General features: G+C 44.3%; 1 protein-coding gene across 1 annotated transcript in view; it reads left to right on the forward strand.

Annotated features, from left to right (window-relative positions):
- grin2ab (glutamate receptor, ionotropic, N-methyl D-aspartate 2A, b) overlaps nucleotides 1–10026 on the forward strand; it is a 94610-nt gene extending 84584 nt beyond the window's left edge. Inside the window, exons 16-20 of the mRNA XM_018699795.2 lie at nucleotides 1144–1331; nucleotides 2093–2331; nucleotides 4034–4217; nucleotides 4568–5363; nucleotides 5458–10026. Of these exons, the coding sequence (XP_018555311.1) occupies nucleotides 1144–1331; nucleotides 2093–2331; nucleotides 4034–4217; nucleotides 4568–5363; nucleotides 5458–6460 (2410 nt within the window). The 3' untranslated portion in view covers nucleotides 6461–10026. The remainder of the gene's footprint in view (nucleotides 1–1143; nucleotides 1332–2092; nucleotides 2332–4033; nucleotides 4218–4567; nucleotides 5364–5457) is intronic.
- The last annotated feature ends 8177 nt before the right edge of the window (nucleotides 10027–18203 follow it).

Genomic DNA, 18203 nt, shown 5'->3' on the forward strand with positions numbered 1-18203 from the left:
TTCCATCAGGTCCTGGTTACATTGTGTTTGGCTAAGACTCATACATCAAACTTCTGTTTTTGCTGAGCTCAGATATATCTGGTCCACATAGGGGGATTGGTTTGAATTCACCCTGTCACATCAGAATAATGACAAAACCTGAGAGTAAAGAGCGCAGCTCCGCTCCAACAAAGACATCCTGGTGTGCGTGAATATTTACTCTTCCAGCACACACACTGGAGAGTACTCTCAGTCATAGCCCGAGTCCAAATCTGATTTGCATGAGAAAATCCAGCTCCAAGAAAACAGAGCGTTGTCAGTAATCCAAGAGGTTTGTTTGTGGATCTGAGGAACACTGTTACAGTCACATGTTTATTATCAAGTTCAGTAGTCAAGTTCCAATGTTGTGGTCTTCAGCACTGAAGTCTGATGGTTCAAATTTCACATAGTCCACTTTTAGCATCAGTTGAAGACACAGCACAAATACAGTGCAATATAGTGCAATCACATGGAATCACAGAATACTGAGAAAAAAATTGCTGATTAAAAATTGTTTTTTCTTTTGTTTGTCCTTAAACCATCTCATGGTTTGCCTGCTGGCTGAGAGTTAGATAAGAAGACTGATACCACTCTTTTGTCTGTATGGTAAATATGAAGCTACAGCCAGCAGCTGGTTAGCTTAGCTTAGCATTAAGACTGGAAACAGAGGGAAACAGCTAGCCTCGGACCAAGGATAACAAAATCCACCTAATTAACACGTTATAGATTGTTTGTTTCATCTGTTTAAAAAAAAGATGCAAAAATGAGAAGTTGTATTTTTACTAGTTTTTATGCCTCCATTGTAGCTTCATATTTTACCAGCAGATGTGAGACCGGTATTCATCCATTCATCTAACTCTCTGCAGGAAAGTGAATGAAAGTATTTCCCAAAAATATTTAACTATTCCTTTAAAGCATGCCAGTTTCTGCTCATGAGCCTTCATCACTGGTTCTGTATGTGTGTGAGTTTTGAGCAGTCCAATCAAATGGTAACTCTCCGTCATTGAACTGTTTAAATGAAATAGCCTGTAGACTACCCAGAAAAACTGCAGAAAATCCACATAAATTCTACTGCAGACATTCCTGTTCTTGATAGTAAATCCAGAGTGTGTGCTTCTCTTACAGAAAGCTGGATGCTTTCATCTACGACGCTGCGGTGTTGAATTACATGGCCGGCAGAGACGACGGCTGTAAGCTGGTGACCATCGGCAGCGGTTACATCTTCGCTACCACTGGTTATGGTATCGCCCTGCAGAAAGGATCCTACTGGAAACGGCTAGTTGATCTGGCCATACTGGGCATCATAGGAGACGGTGAGGCACTCATACACAAAACATTCTGCATCGTCTCAGTCACGCTGCACTGAATTTTACGTTTCTAAGTTGTTACAGGCCTTAAGTGTTATTACAGTTGTGCCATCGCTCAGCTTTCTCTCTGTCTTCCCCCTCCCCCAACACTCTCCCTCTCTCCTCCCTCCTTCTGTCAGAGAGCTATCAGGGGCTAGTCTTAACACACCATTTCATCATCATTACTCTGTGTGGGTTTGTGTGTGTGTGTGTGTGTGTGTGTGTGTGTGTGCCCACCGTGTCCTGTTATGTTTACTCCTCCAGATTGTTCTGTATAATAAGCTGTGAGATGGTGCGAATGGAAGAAAGAGAATGAGCCAGACAGAAATCAAACTGCTGAAACCACTAAAGCACTTTGCTTCACACCCGGCCGTTTTTATTCAGGGCAAACACCCGCATGCTCAAAATACACACACACACACACACACACACAAACACACTCAATCTGATAATAATCCCTCCCATCTTTCCTTATCAGTCCATCACTATCAATTCTTCTCCCTCCTCCTACAACCCTTTTTTCACTCCACCTCCTGTCTCCTTTCCATTACGATCTATTTACCACTTCACCTCTTTCCCCTCCTCTCCTCTCCATCTTCCCTTGTAATGATACACCCTTTTTCCCACCACACCTCATATTCTCTCTACTGCCCAACCCCCTCGCTCCTTCCCTACCCTCTGCTGCCATCCTAAACCTACACTTTGTCTTTTCTCTACCTTTCCAACAGGTGAGATGGAGGAGCTTGAGGCTCAGTGGCTGACTGGGATCTGCCACAATGAGAAGAATGAGGTGATGTCCAGCCAGCTGGACGTGGACAACATGGCAGGGGTCTTCTACATGCTGGCCACGGCCATGGGCCTCTCCATCCTCACCTTCATCTCTGAGCACCTTTTTTACTGGAGGCTAAGATACTGCTTCACTGGTGTCTGCTCTGGAAGGCCCGGTCTGCTCTTCACTATCAGCAGGGTGAGGGAAAAGAAGCATTTCTAACAACCCCTCTCCACTGCAGGAACCCTCCGCAGGAACCTTACCTGCACTTTGACAGCAGGAAGTAGGTCCAGTTTTGGTTCCTGGGAAGCGGTTTTTGCCCCCTCCACTTCTGAGGCAGTGCTTTCAGATGTTGCTGTTAGAATTTTCACTGCTGAACTCCACTTACTCATCAAACACCATCCTCCAGAGTGCCACAGCTGATGTATAGCATTGATTCAGATTGTAAGAAATCACTGGTTGTTGCAATATCAATATCAGGACCGAGGATGGGAATTTCTTGTAATGTTATTGACATTCAAACAGCAAAGCCGACTTGCAGACTGCTCTAAATAAGAGTGCAGAGTGAAGAGAGAGAGTGGGCTAAACACACAGAGACTCAGCAAGAGAAACATAACTATATTTGCAAATTGTTTCAACATGGCTTCATACTGAAGCAGAAGAATAACAGTGGTGAGCCTTTGTGGTGTTTAACAACATCAATTCAAACATCAGGCAGTAAATTACAGAAACAGTTGCTTTGTTGTTGTCTCACTGTGTGCAAAAAAAAACACATCTCAAACAAAGCAGTCGATTTTTTAATCCTTTATCTGTCTAATTTGCCTAATCTTCATGCTTCTTCAGATGCAGCGAAAATGCAAACAGGAACGCGCAAAAGGGACTTTTAGTTGTGTGAATGCTTGAAATGTTTCTGAAAATCTGTGGACATCTGTATATTTACGTCTTTATGAAACACGTACAATAGTTACTGTTTAGATATAGAGGGAATTTGTGTATGTATGTGTGTGATAAAAGAGGAGGGAGTGCGATTATGGAGCCCAGCTGAGGTAGAGATGAATTTACTGCAGCGCATATGGACAGCGGGATAGAGGACTCAAACAGCTAAGAGGATGAGAACGTGGACACGCACTCATATACATACAGACAAAGTTCTCTTTTTTTCTCTCTCTCACACACACACACACACACACTCACACATGCATACATAAGTGTAGTCTAACAAAGTTAAAAATAGTTTCACATATTCAGGTGCAGTCAGGTGAGGGACAGGCTTGACCACACGTTCACACACAGGCAGACAGGTAGACAGATGCACACGTACACATCATCCTAAATATACATACACAAAGCAGAAATGGGCACACCCAGACAGACCATTCTTCCATTATTCATATGTCATGTCTCTGTGTTAGGCAGGGCTTTTATTCCAGACGAGCAGCATTTAACACATTAAGTGTACAAAAAGAGTGTGATGTGTGTCTGCGAGTGAGTGTGTGTGTCCGTCTCTCAGTGTGTGCATGCCGCTAGAGCTGCGATGCTGGAGGTTAAGTGGCTCTAGGAAGAACATCTCCTTGCACTCAAAGGCCCCCTCCAGTGACATCATCACCTAAATTTAATTTTCTAGGCGCCTCTGAAAGCAGTTCATCTAAAAATGTGGCGATTATCTCTTCTTGCCACATTACAAAACAAAATGAGGTTAAGGTTCGCAGTAAACGTACTGGAGGAAAGGATGCAGAGGTCTCTACTAATTTACCTTGCCAGGAAATTAGTCTTGTGCACGTTTGAACTTTCTTTCTTTTTTTTTAACTCATAGGATTGAGAATGAAGTCTTCTATTCCTGTTATCTCCCCGTGCTGCACTTTCCTAATCTTTTTCTTTCCTCTCTCTCTGCTTCTCTCAGGGTATATGGAGCTGTATCCATGGCGTTCACATAGATATGAAGAAGAAGGCTCCTGAGCTGGACTTCAGTCCTCAAGCCAACATGCTGCACCTGCTTAAGTCTGCCAAGTCCATTGCTATGTCTTCTCCCAAACGCAACACTGTCCTCTTGCAGCCTAGCATCCTAGATATGATGTCAGGGAAAGGTACTGCCATACTGTCAAACACGGCACACCGTACACTCTGCATTACATTGTATTCTACCCGTGGTGGCTGTGATTACATTGCTCACACGTACAGAGGTTACCTTGCCTTTTCTATACAGTCTGTGTATGCATAAGTAAAGGTGACTCCCTTCACCTTGTTGTGGACTCCAGGCTGTAATCACATTGACTGTCCTGCACAAGCTCACCTCATGATTAGAAACACATTAGGTGGTACTGTACACACAGCGTGCCAGGGCTATAGATAATGCATCAGCTAACTGGCTGAGCATCCATCCAAACATCCATCTATTGTATTTGCTGTCTGAGGTGCATCTCTCCTTGTCTCCTAGGTAACTCACTCCATAGTCTGCCTCCGAAGGGTCCTGGTCTCTATAGCAACGCCGCTGGTCCACAGGGTTTCCTGTCATTGTCCGGGCGACACAAAAACCTCCTTAACAATGCTGCGCCATTTCCCACGCAACAAAAAGCCCCCGTTCACCAGACCAGCCCCAACAAGCCTCAGCTGTCAATCACCAACGACAACGGCAAGACCCGCATGGCCGGGCCGGCCTGCTCTGCATCGAAGCCTCGAGCCCTGTGGAAGAAAAGCGTGGAGACACTGAAGACTCAGCCCACTGTCATATCTCCCGGTCCCAGCGCAAGTCCCGCCCCAGCATCTGGACCCGGACCTCCACCAATGAAGAGCCAGCGCTATTTGCCCGAAGAGCCGCCGCACTCCGACATCTCAGAGTGCTCCAGCCGGCCGCAGTCACACAAAGATTCTGACTCCATGGCAGCGAGGGGTGGATTTAAGCCTATCAATCAGCTGAGGAAGAGGGGTGGGGGAGGAGGAGGGGGAGGAAGTGGGGGCGGAGGATCCAAGATCTACTCCATTGACTCAGACCAGGCCAGTCTCCAGTCAGCTCCCCCTTACCAGCGAGACAGCCAGGGAGGAGGTGACGACCACAGTTACCCTCCTGACCTGTTTCCACCTGACAGCACATACTCGCACACTCACACACACTCCCACCAGGCGGACGCACCCATTCTGCAGCTGAGCGCCAGCCTGCTGCATCACAGTCACAGCGCCGAGGCTGACCTGCACTCGCTGAAGGACAAGAAGTACAGCACCTACACACACAGCAGGTATCACATTCAGCAGGAAATACACACAAGAACTTGCTTCAAGTGCTCATATTGTCTTTTTGTGTATAATCCTTGTCATCCTCTCTTCCTCTAGTGTGAAGGACAAGGCTGGAGGTTCATTTGACACTTCAAGTGCAGGTTCGGGGACACAAGCTGCCAGGCCCGGTCACTGTCGCTCCTGTCTGACCAAACTGAGCGGTTACTCCGGCCTCTATACCGTTCGCTCGCCACAGGCTCGCTGTGATGCCTGTGCCCACCTGGGAAACCTGTATGACATCAGTGAAGACCACCTGCACTCACACTACTCCCACACACACACTCACCCACACAGCGGGGACATGTTTACACACTACCTTCCCCAGAGCGAGCTGGGCCTGGTGGGCGAAGGGGACGGGCTTGTCAGCCACTTCGAGCCCTCTCCTCCCTCGCCATCTCCTCTCCCCACCTCCTCGTCGGCTCAGCACCTCCAGCTGAGTCGTCAGCACTCCTATGAGAACATGCTTCCGGACAACATTCCCGAGCGGCAGTCCCAGCCACACACCCACCTGCGGGGGCTGAGCCTGCCCGACAGAGATAGGGAGAGGGAGCTGACCCTGGACGAGGGGGCCTATGCTAATGTTCTAACAATGCGCTCTGATCGTCCATTCAGCAGCCGCAGCCCGCCCTCTCCGTCACCCTCCCACCACCACAGTCTGGACGCCCCAATGCCCCTGCCCCGGCGCTCAAAGAGTCTCTTCCCCGACCGGCCCTCTCACAATCCTTTCCTGCAGTCCGCCCCTGGCACAACACAACGAGATCCCGCCCCCCAGGCTGTCACACGCATGCCACAGAGAAGTTCTGCCCACGAGCTCTATAAGCAGCGGATGCCGCTGTCGCTTACACTTGGTAACCATGGCAGCCATCACGTCAACCAGCATGGCGGCCATGTCGACCAACAAGTGTTCTACCCTCAGCAGGAGCCCCCTGTGATGGCCTACATGGTCCCACCTGCTGCCTCTCAGCCAATGAGCTATGTGACAGCGCCGCGAGCCTCGAGCGCAGGCGGCAACCGGCCCCGGCTCTACCGCCGCATGCCCAGCATCGAGTCTGACGTCTGAGAGTCACACACAACACACTTACTCTCACTGAAACACACTAACACACACGCATGCAAGAAAGAGGTGTGTGTGTGATCGGACCAGGCAGCTCTGATTCTAAGCACATATACAAAAACACACAGACACACACACAGGTGAAAGACAGGAAGGTCTGCTCCGGACTAAAAGGTTAATGGTGATGCTGAGTAAATAAATCACCATTTCTTTATCACACCCTCTATAGGGCAGGGTTGGGGCCACAGGGAACACCTGGAGGCACACTACAAGATGAAGAGTGTGTGTGGGTGTCAGTGTGTGTACTAGCCCCAAGCTGTGAGCAACGAGGCAAAAACTGACAATACGTCTGACAAGACAGATCGAAATCCTGGTGGAATAAGAGGGACACTGTACACAGAGTCTAACAGCGACAGTGGGATCTGATGGAAGATACGATGGAGTGTTTAGAAGAAGAGCCGACCTGTCCCGCCCTCTCACCAGCCTCTTGGAGATGAAGGGGACACAGAAAAGCCCTTTCTTTCTGAGATTACACACACACACATATTTCACGTAAACACACCCGCCCCTCTCCAGGACTCTCCTGTTGCACTATGATTTCTACAGTCAACCCCTATGTTGTCTGAGCCTCCAAACTGCACTGCCAGCATGGCTTAAAGAGTAGTAAACTACACTAGAGTAATCCTTGACTTGAATGGAAATTACTATCTATGTAATAGACTAGAGTGGGAGGCGGGCAGCTGGTCTGAACACAGGTCTGAGAGGTGTATCAGCTCCTGCCCGCAGATGTACAAACACTCGAACACACACACACTGTGTTTGGTTTTTTTGGGGGGGGTATAAAAAAGAAAAACTAGCGACTGTTTGTATTCGTTGATGTCAGTTAATTGAACATTCCAAAAAGTGGACCAAACATGGCCGCCCGTAAACGCCTCTCAGGATGAGAGTGTGTGTTCTAGTGTTTCTAGATCTAGAGACATACGGTTATAGCATCCTTGCTTCCTCTCTTAGCTAGCCTTCAGGTCATACTGCATGCTTCCTACTGCCCTGTGTTACAGTTAAACTCCTATACAGGGTCATATGTGCACACACTCGCACACACACACACACACACACATACATATATATATATATATATGCACATATACACACACACACACACACACACGCAGTAGTATAGGATAGTAGTTTAGGGTGGGTGTGTGTGTCGAGGCTATAAGATAGCTTCTCTTTGTGCACTTTGTAGATTTTATACCCTGCCACCTAACACAGACGTTTGACCAAAAACACTTTTATACCGAAAAATATGAATATTCTCAGTCATTCGCTGGATAGATGTTTTCTTTTCTCTTATTTCTCTTTGACATTGGGTTTTAGGGCACCGTTAAGGGCACAGTTCTGTCAGTTTCCATTGTGAGGTCAGAAGTTTTACAGTATTAGATAATGGGTACAACATCATACAGTATACACAACACCAACTCTTAATCTTTCTCTTCTTTTCTAAAACCTTTACTGTGCTCATCCGTTGTTCTAGCCTTTCCTTCTTCCTTCATTGTTTTTTTTTTTTTGTTTACTTTCTTAACCTTAATCTTTTTGCTCCTTCCCTGCTTCTTTCTATAGAGTAGATTGAGTATCAGAAGAATAAAGTTCAGTCGTGGTGTTTTAAAAACTCAACATGTTGTTGGAAATCACTTAATATCAGTAGTCGTAAGAATTCATCAGATTCAGCACCGGCTCTCGTAGGATACAGTACTTTTTTCTAGTAACTTTCTATGTTGAACAGAAAAAAAGAAAAAAAAAAGTCAAGGCCCATTTTAATGTTTCCGTAGTGAATTTAGAGGCTGAGTGCATCACTGTTGCAGATTTACTCATCAAATTAATACTCCTGGACGAGCGTCAGGGTAGCTGGTACTCATGTCTCTCTCTGTTGGCGAGAACGCCGTGCTGTGTTTCAGCAGAGAGAGTCGCGTCATGTGGCAACGCGGAGAGTTTGCAAAGTGACTCGTTACACAGGCAATGCTCACTCACATACACACACACATACACACACGTACACACTCGACGAGCTGGCAATGTGTGTATGAGTGTTCTAGAAATCCATAATCTACTGAGTAAGGGCATTGATTTTTCGGCACAAGGATTTTGATGGAAAAAGGACTTGATATCCCATTAGCTGAGCATCTGTCTCTATTCTCTTTCTTTCTATTTTCTATTCTCTCTCACACACACATAAACACACACACACATATATCTATATATATGGCTGCAAAGAATGCAAGACAGTTTGAAAAAACGCACCTTCGAACGGTGAACGCTGCCCCTCTTTTGGTAATCTTAACAGGTTTGGTGTGTGAGTTATATGCACAATATCAGGTTGCAATATTATACTTCTGTACAGAGAAATCTTTGTTTTAAATGTTAGAAACTGATTTCATTTGTTTGATTTGAATGGTATTAAGTGTTAAATTCATTTCAATAACAACGTGGCTTTTTATTCTGCTTCCTTAAAAAAAGACTGGCATGTTTTAGATTCTTCTGTGATTTTTTTACCCCCCTTTTCCTCTGCTGTGTTGTTGGTTGGTTGGGACCTCACTGTACAGTCCTCACTGCTGGGTTAACAGACTAGTTAACTATCCTGGTCGGTTTACCAGTTAACTAGCCACACGTAGCTGGGTCTCTCATCTGAATCACACTCAATGAATAATGATAGTCCAGCCTGTGTGGCTAATACAAACCCCCTCCCACCCACATAGTTCTCTTCCACTACGAGTCTGTGCTGTTTCACCTCTGAGTGTGAACGAGTGTGTGTGTGTGTGTGTGTGTGTGCGTGTGTGTTTTACACCATGCAGGCATTTATATAAGACAGAGGATGATACGTGTATTTAGAAGTTGTTTGTGGTGTGCGTGTGCATGTGTGTTTGTGTGTGTGTGTATGCTTTTCTGTACTCTCTTCTCTTCGTCCCACACGTAACATTTGACCTGGCTCTTACTCATATAACACAAATACAATCACACACAAACACACACATGTTGCGTCTGTACTGTTGTGGGTAAGAGAGCGTGCAGAATGAGTTTTGTATGTCCACCATCACAGAGATTTTTACACCAACCTTTTTTGGTTTTATTTATTTTTTATTTTTTAAATTGCATGACGTGCTCGTGTTTCTGGTGGTACCTATTTTGCTGCAACACCTGAGTTCTCCCTGAGTTAGACCTACTGGGCTGCACGTACCAACGTTCCCCTCCACCCTGGTTAGTGCACCGTGTCTGACCGGGGGCCCTGGATGGTTAACGCTCCCCGGCTCCTGCACAAGCCCAGCCGCCGATGAGGAACGTGTGGAAAATGTTCCCAGGCTCAGCACAGTTCTTATTTTGGCCTGGGTGCACACACATATACACATAATACTGGGTGGATGGTGTGTGTTGGTGTGTAGTCCTCTGGGTCTCCCTGCTGTGTATCTCACTTGTGTATAAGTTCAGGGGTTTCTAAGCTACTAGTTGTGTTGTAAATACTACCTTGTCACTCAGTACCTCTGTACAATCTGTAAATAAGTAAAGGTTACATTTTTCTACTTGTCTGGGTCTTGTTAATCTATCTATCTATCTATCTATCTATCTATCTATCTATCTATCTATCTATCTATCTATCTTGACACTTGAGAACCATTTTTATTCTTGTCAAGAATTAACTGAGAAGAATGATACCACTCTTGTGTTTGTATGTTCAATATAATTAGCTTAGCTTAGCTTAGCTTAGCATCCAGACTGCAAGTTGTTGTTTTTACTCTTTTTTTAAACAAGCAAGATATAACATGTTAAAGTTTTGTAGCAGCTGTTCACCTGCCAAAGCTGTGGAGGGGTCTTACTGATTAAAAGTGATTCACTCATAAAAAGAGGATTCATACCAGCTAGTTTTTAACACAGTTCGGTGCAAAGTTAATCTCTTATTACTGATGTACAAAATATTAGTACATTATTTAACCACTAATACAGGCATTATTTACAAGCAGTATTTATAAGCGGTATAGATAATGAATAAATAATTAATTTATGAATTCTTTATAGATCAATAATAAACCATTATTAACAATGATTTATTTATTTAATTTTTTTGGTGTTCAAAATAATCTTGCCTCACATTTACAAGCTTGACAGAGCTTTCAACCTCATCTCATGGTCCTACTGAAGGAAATAGGTTTGAAAGCTATGGAAAAAGACTGCCTGCCATCTCTAAGGTAACATAATGGCTTGTTAGAAAGTCTGTAAGTCAGAGGTTTCCCACCATCAGGCCTACAGTCGAATTAATAAGTTGTTAATGAAAGAATCTGGTGTAACACTGTGGTTTGGGCTGCACAGAAGGGATGGTGATGTCAGTGATATTTTAGTCTTCGCCACTTTGTTCAAGACTGAAATATCACAACAACTATCAGATGGATCGCCATTACACACAACTTATAAATAATTTATGAAGTATGTCTTCATTAATAAAGTATCTATCTATCTATATCTATCTATCTATCTATCTTTCTATCTGTCTGTCTATCTATCTATCGAACTCTTTCCATTTCTGCAGTTTGCTCACTGCTCAGAGAAAAAGGGCTTTTTGGGATTCTGCTGCAAAAGGGCTCACTCTGCCCTACTCTCCGTAGGCTTTCATAATGCACCCTTAGCGTGAGTGTGTGCATGTGTGTGTACAATATGAGTGTGTATGTGCGTGTGTGTGTTTAGATCAGTGTTCTGGTAAAAAGCTTTATTTTTATATTTTTGTCTCCCTCAGGAGACGGACGCTCTAATCTGGGCTGAAGTGGGACAGAAGAGGGGAGCAGAGAGGAGCACATAGACAAACACACATTCTCAGATACACACACACATACACGCTTATGCATGCTGGCAAATCAGCACACACCGAGGCTGGAGGATCTGTCACAAGCCATAGACCAGCTGTAGCCAGAGGAGAAGGAGGAAGAAGGAGAGAGGAGAACAAAGACGCGAGGAGTCCCACTGCAGCCGTCCAGACTTTCTTTGAAACGGCTCGTGTGGAAAACATCACAAAACACACCACAGAGCGTCTGCACGGCCTCGTACGTCTGTGTGTGAGGAGCGTGTGGTTATGTGGGTATATGTATATGTGTGCTCATCTGTGTTTTGCTTCCTCTGAGACAGGGTGTGAGGACCTCAGCGGCCTAATTCTTCCTGACGTGATCCATATGCTCGTATCTAATGGACGGGGTAACAACACACACTCAGACACAAACCTCTGCCTCTTATTTAATTAATAGAATTGAGCTGCCCCACATGTCTGCCTGTAATGCAATTACTATAACACACAGGAGCTGTATGCATGTTCCTTGTACCCCTGCAGCCACATACAACACATAACATACCCATACATACGTGTGTGTGTGTTCCTGCAGATACGCAGACGTAATCCCATGGCTACACACACACACACACACACACACACACACCCGAGATTGGGTGTTCTACCACATATAGCCACACTGTAGGGGTGTGAGATGAAGCAGATAAATGAAGATAATTAATTTCCTAGATTAAGAACGTCTCCATCTGAGCAACCCTGCGGCTGGAGAAGAGTCAGACGGAAAACAAGAGGCATAAGTCAGATAGAAGAAGACGAGAGGATGATGGAGGACGATGAGGGTGATAGTCCTGACTTTGACAGGCCCGCTGTAGGCTGTTGGCTCTTCCCAAGACTCCAAACATCCTCATTAACCAGCAGTCAGCCTACACACTTAACACGTGTGTGTTTTTGCATGTACAGTTGTGTTCTTAAACTGTTGTGCTTGTGTGTGTGTGAGGGAGAGAGCAAGAGATAGATAGAAGAAGAGGAGGAGAGAGAGAGTGAGAGAGCAGCGTGTCAGCCTACACACTAAACAAACCCATGAAAATTCATAAGGACCTGGCGACGCCTACTCACAAATACTAAAAATACTGGAGTGAGTTGAGCCTAGTCAGAGGAGAGGAAAGGGGAGGAAGAAGAGTGAGAGAGAGAGAGAGAGAGAGAGGAGATGAATAGAAAGAAATGAGAGAGCAGCAGCAGCAGAGGAGGAGGAGAGAGAGAAGACGAGATAGGTGTAACATGAACCAGGGGAGAGTAGAGCAGAAGAGAGGGGAGAAATAATAGTTACATCAACTGCATCCAACTTGGAACATCTATTCTCAGCCTCCAGCGGTCAGCACTCACTTTGTGTAAGAGTGTGTGTGTTTTGTTTTTTTTTTCTCAGTGTGAGAAATGTTTTCCCATTTTCCCTGGATATCATGAGCTTCAGGAAAAAGAAAAAAAACTGCTTCAATTTTTCCTCCACATGCTGACATTCAAGCCTCTGAATGTGTGTGTGTGTGTGTGTGTGGAGGTCCATGTTCATACTGATTTGATGGGAATTGACAGCATTTTACCGTCAAAGTCATCCATCCAGCAGGGTAGGAAGGGTGGGAGGGACGGGCAGTTTTGATTTTGATTTCGCCTTCAGAGCTGATATATAGTCAAAGAAGACGTTTTGTTCTGGGCGTCTGAATCAGGGCGAAGCGGCTCCTTTCACAGCTCTGACGGTGGACTTTCTGTGGGCCTTAGCGACGTTGACAGATGATGTTTGATTGACAGCGCAGCCTTATAGACTTGTGTATCAGTTCGGGGTTTTCAAAGCTACTAGTTGTGTATCTGTGTGTCTAGCTATCTATCAAGCACTGTACCATGAGGCATCTCATCTAAATTAGATGAGAAGATCAATACCACCCATGTCTGTCTGCTAAGTATGAAGCTACAGCTGGCAGCTGCTTAGCTTAACACAAACATGTTTCTATTTCTATCAGCCTCTATGAAGTTAACATGCTAACCAGCTAGGCCCGTCCCATTTTATAATGCCACTTTGTGATAGTGAGTCAGTGTAGCGTCCAGGAAGTAGCTCTGCAGAGATATTCTAACCTCTTGTCTTTTAAATGGCTGAAGCTCTTGTTATGTAAACAGCTGTTAATGCTAACGTTGAGTGTGTAGTAAAAGCAAACACTTACATAAGTCCTTTATTATTACTTTAGGGATCATAAAACTTTGAGGTGGCCTTAATCAATGACTTTGCAACATTTATAATATTTTTTTAGTTGCATTATGGGAATTGTAGGCTCAAGCATTTCTGGACAATGACTCTTGCTAGGTGCTAAAAGTCAGCATATTTTGGTCTCGGCTGCTTTCGATTCTAACCATGCTGTCTTTAATCTGTGTCTTGCAAGTTCTCCAACTTTATGGTAGAATAGTGCTAAATCAGTGGAGCACTGCTTTAATATCTGGGCTGAATGGTTCCTTTCACAAGCTCTGATGGTGGACTTTCTGCTGGCTTTAGTAAACGCTGACAGATGATGTTTGATTGACAGCACAGTCTCTGTCAGTCAGCCCAGTTTGAGCAACAAAAGCAACATGGCTTCCCTGGTAGAGAGCTATAAATCTCAAATAAGCACACAGTGGAGAGATGTCATGCATGACTGATGACAACTAGTCTGCCTCACCTCTTCGCTTTCTCTCTCTCTCTCTTTCTCACTCACTCACGTAAATAGTTCTGCCAGGCTATGCTTATGCTAATAGCTGTATGCTAATCAGGGTACTTCCAGGTGCAGAAATAGACGCAGAACATTTAGAGTAAATTTAGCTTTAATAACCTGGCTAATCACACCATTAATGTTACATCCAGTCTGACGCACATATACACAGTGTGTAGCATTGTTGTTATTCTAATAGAGGGTTTCCACCTGACTGCTGCTTGCTGAGGGATGCTGGGAGGCAGAAACAAGGAGTTGGACAAACTCTGCCTCCATGTGCATCTTCAGCTACCCCTCTCCATGTGTTAGAGTGGGTATATGAGAGAGCTGCAGCTCTTAGACTTCACGCCGTTTTGTTGTGTTTGTTTTATTTTGTCTCCTCTATAAATGATGAAGCTCCAGGCGGGAGAGACAGAGGCACTCAGCACTCCCCAGGGGGAAAGTGCTCGCCGCTGGGCATTGTCCCCCCCTACCGTCACCCACCTCCCCCAACCATATCGCCCCTGACAGACAAACCAGGACAGCTTGTGCATGAGTGTGACTGAACTGAACAATTATTATGTGAAACCATGTTTTTCACATTCAGAGGCTTCATTGTATTCCTTGTTTTTATTGATAATATTGAGTTTGTCATCCATAAAAAGGTAATATATTAGCCGTTACTCATTGTAAAAGATTCATTTTGAACGTTGTTGCTTTACTCATTCTGCCTGTAAATTACCAGTGTTTTCATCTCTGCAGAGACTCCTGTTTACAACATTACCGACCTTGTGAGTGATCAGCGTGACCATAAACAAAAACGTTTGCTGTTCTTGTCATCTGCTTGCGGAGTAAAAACCAAAGTTGTGGGGATAATTTTCCACCCAGAGAAGGTAAATCACTCTGTCACTTTTCATCTAAGTACACCGAGTGAGTGAGGACGAGTGCAAAAGCTTTAGTTTGGTTCAGTTTAACTGACATTAAATCACTGACAAGTACAAAAATATCAAAGATGACACAGCAAAGTACAAAATCTATTTTCTCTGTCGTCCTGGATGTAAAGATACAGATGCAGAAGTATTAACCACCAACAAATACCAACAGTATATCACCATTAATAAAATCACACCAGTCAAACATTCAAACAAAATCAATAATAAAACAAATTAAATAGAATAATAAAAATATTATTCCCAGCACTACAGAACCCACAGGAACAAGTACCTGTGTCAGTATTAAAGGAATAGTTCCACATTTTGGGAACTATGCTTATTTTATTTTCTTGCTGAGATCTAGCTGAAAAGACTGATACCACTCTCATGACAGTGCATGGAGGTGGAGCAGGGGGAATCTCAGACTCCACCTAGTAAAGACGGGCTCGCCAAAAAGCACTTGGAGAATTAAGCGTGAGATACGGGAGAAAAGTAGTGCGACTTGTTTAATTTTGCTGGAGTTCTCAGTTTGTTAAAGTGCTCGTCAGCGTCAAACGTATCTTTCAGTTGAGTAAACTCCATCCAGCGCTGTTGACCGAGGTTATAAATTATCTAGCCGTAACCACACACATGTTTAAAAATGAAGTCGTCTGTGCAGTTGAGGTGAACCCTGCTGCTTTTAAACATCACTGACTTAGTTTTTTAGAGCATCCCTTAGACGAGAAAAACCCGTAAGTCCATTCTACAAGAGGAATCCTTGAACGAATTTGTTCTGAGGTAAGTCCATGTCTCCTATCTTAAAAGGAAACCTACCACTGGTCCTACTGGCTCCATTCTGACTCCTAGATATGGATTTCCACTGAAATTTTTCACCCTTGTTTTCCCAGTCTTTGTTGCAGCAAAGAAAGCCAAAAAAAATAAAAAAAATCCAAGAATTAGATTTTATTTCACTGTGCAGAGGAGAGTACAGGGGTAACGCTGTGCCTCTGTCCAAGGTGCTGATTGTGGAGTTGTCAGCAGAGCAGGAGCTGTCCAGGGCCTTTGAGGAGTTTCATGCTGACTGTAATGTCTGCTGCCAGTGGGTAGCACTCAGCCTGTGTCAGATCTTTCTTATTTAATCACTAAGACATTATTTGTGGCTGTCTGCTGGGATGTACAAACTGTGGGAGCCTCATTCCTCGCTGAGACTTGGACAATAATGTTGTTGTCTGTGAATCTCCTCAATCGAGGTGTGTGCTCTGTTCTGTTCATGAGATGGTTTATTTGTCTGTGTAGATATATTTTATTTTAGCTCCCTGTCTGTTGCTTAGTGCCACAGATTACATTTTCTTGACAAGAGTGAAAAGGTTTGTAAAATTACTGATACAACAGATTTACTACTGCAAATTTAGAGTCACAACTTGGGAAACAGGATAAAAATCTTTTTTATGGCGCAGCAGTCAGAATATTTATATATTTATTCACCCAGAAGATGATTAGAAGAGTCTTTGATGAGTCTGAAAATGCTGCCAGAACAGCAGTAAGTTTATTGAAATTACCTTCTGGGTTTTTCATACATCATCAGTTGATTATCTTTTAGAGAAATTGATGGTTACAGCACTCAGTTACTATGGTAGGTTAGTTATCCAGACATGCTTACATTTGCAATTTAACTAAGAGCAGACAAACACAGATTCCAGTCTCTTTAAATTGACCTGTGTAAAGTGGACAGACTCACGGTCACAGAGTAAATGATAAACAAACTGTAGGTTTATAATGTTTTCTACTTTAACAGACAACGCACTTTACACACTCACACACTGATGGCGGCAGAGCTGCCAAACAAGGCGCTGGCCTGCCCACTGGGAGCAGCTCAAGGTTGAGATTCTTGCCCAATGACACTTCAACAAAGATCCGGGGACTGGACCTCCAGAGGAGAGGATAACAGAGGGCAACACAAAAGGCTCAGCAGCTCCTTGCTCCTTGCCAGTTCAATAGTGACATGGTGACATGTGAGTTATAAGACCTCCTAGAGGAGCTGATTATGTTTGTTATTTGGGCTGACACCTGGCTCAGTGTGACACCTGCAGCGGAGCTGGGCCAGCAGAGAGGCCAATGCAAATCACAGACGTCTTAGCAGACAGGAGAGGCTGTGAAATGGCTGAATACTCTTCATCACATGTGATTGGGCTATTGACACCCTACGTTTAACTTGTCCTTGTAATGGACATGACTGCAGCCATGGACGAGCACATTAACAGAGTCATTGTCATCATCATGTTCAAGAGACTGCTGGAAAACAAAACACAAAAATATCCTCTTACATATTTTAGGGCTTTTTCTGAAATGGCTTCATTATTGCTGGGAAAATATACAGATTAACTGAAGTCCAGTTTCCTCTGTGGTCCTATCCCTCAATGTCAAAACAGATACAATATTTACAATATTTTTAACTTGTTAACTCAATTACATCAGCGTCCACACACCAAAATCTACATCAGTCTTCCACTCAGCCGCAGAGGCAGAGCAAGCCTTCAAGAACTTGAAAAAGTTGTTTGCCTTCCCTCCAGTTTGAACACAAACAGAGCTTCCACTATTCTGTGTCGTTTACTCGGACATGACAGATGAGAGGGATTGTTATTCTTCCCTCGAGAGCTTTGCTACTGGCAACAAACTACATCCTGGTCCCTTTTTCTTTGAGTGCTTCTGATCATGGCAGAGTGGTTGTGATATCTGCAACCAGGAATTGTTGGCAGCCTCTCAAAACTGGTGGACGCTGTTTCACATTTTTAACATCACTCTGAGTCCAGAAATGTGACAGTGGACGTAAGTTTCCATTAGTCTGACGCATCAGATTAGCTGGAACTTATCCTGCTTCAAAACTGTACCTGTCACATGGTGAATAACCTCAGAGGTCAGGACAACACAATGCTCTGCAACAAACCCTCGAGGGGACCAGTATCTGTGTGTACCCTGAGTGTGTCTCCTGCTGTTAGAGTTGAGACAGTCAACACATTAAGGCACTTATACAGTCTCTCCAACAGCAGCTCTGGTGCTCCACCATGCTCATTAATAGAAGGTCTTCCAGGTTTTCTCTGCTCTCTGAGCTGCAACATTCAAGCTGGTGAACTCTGTACTCACCAGCTTGGTTTTGTTGTCTGTGGGACTGTCATTATTTCTGAGGTCATGAGCCAAAGTGTTGAACAAATTGAAATTCAGACCTTTTGGTGAAGCAAAATGAGAAGTCACAGGATCGCCAAAGTCATTAAGATTCATCCTCTGGGAACCATGAACATCTGTGCAAAATTGGA

The sequence above is a fragment of the Lates calcarifer genome, linkage group LG5 (genome assembly GCF_001640805.2).
Source record: "Lates calcarifer isolate ASB-BC8 linkage group LG5, TLL_Latcal_v3, whole genome shotgun sequence".
Lineage (NCBI taxonomy): Eukaryota > Metazoa > Chordata > Actinopteri > Centropomidae > Lates > Lates calcarifer.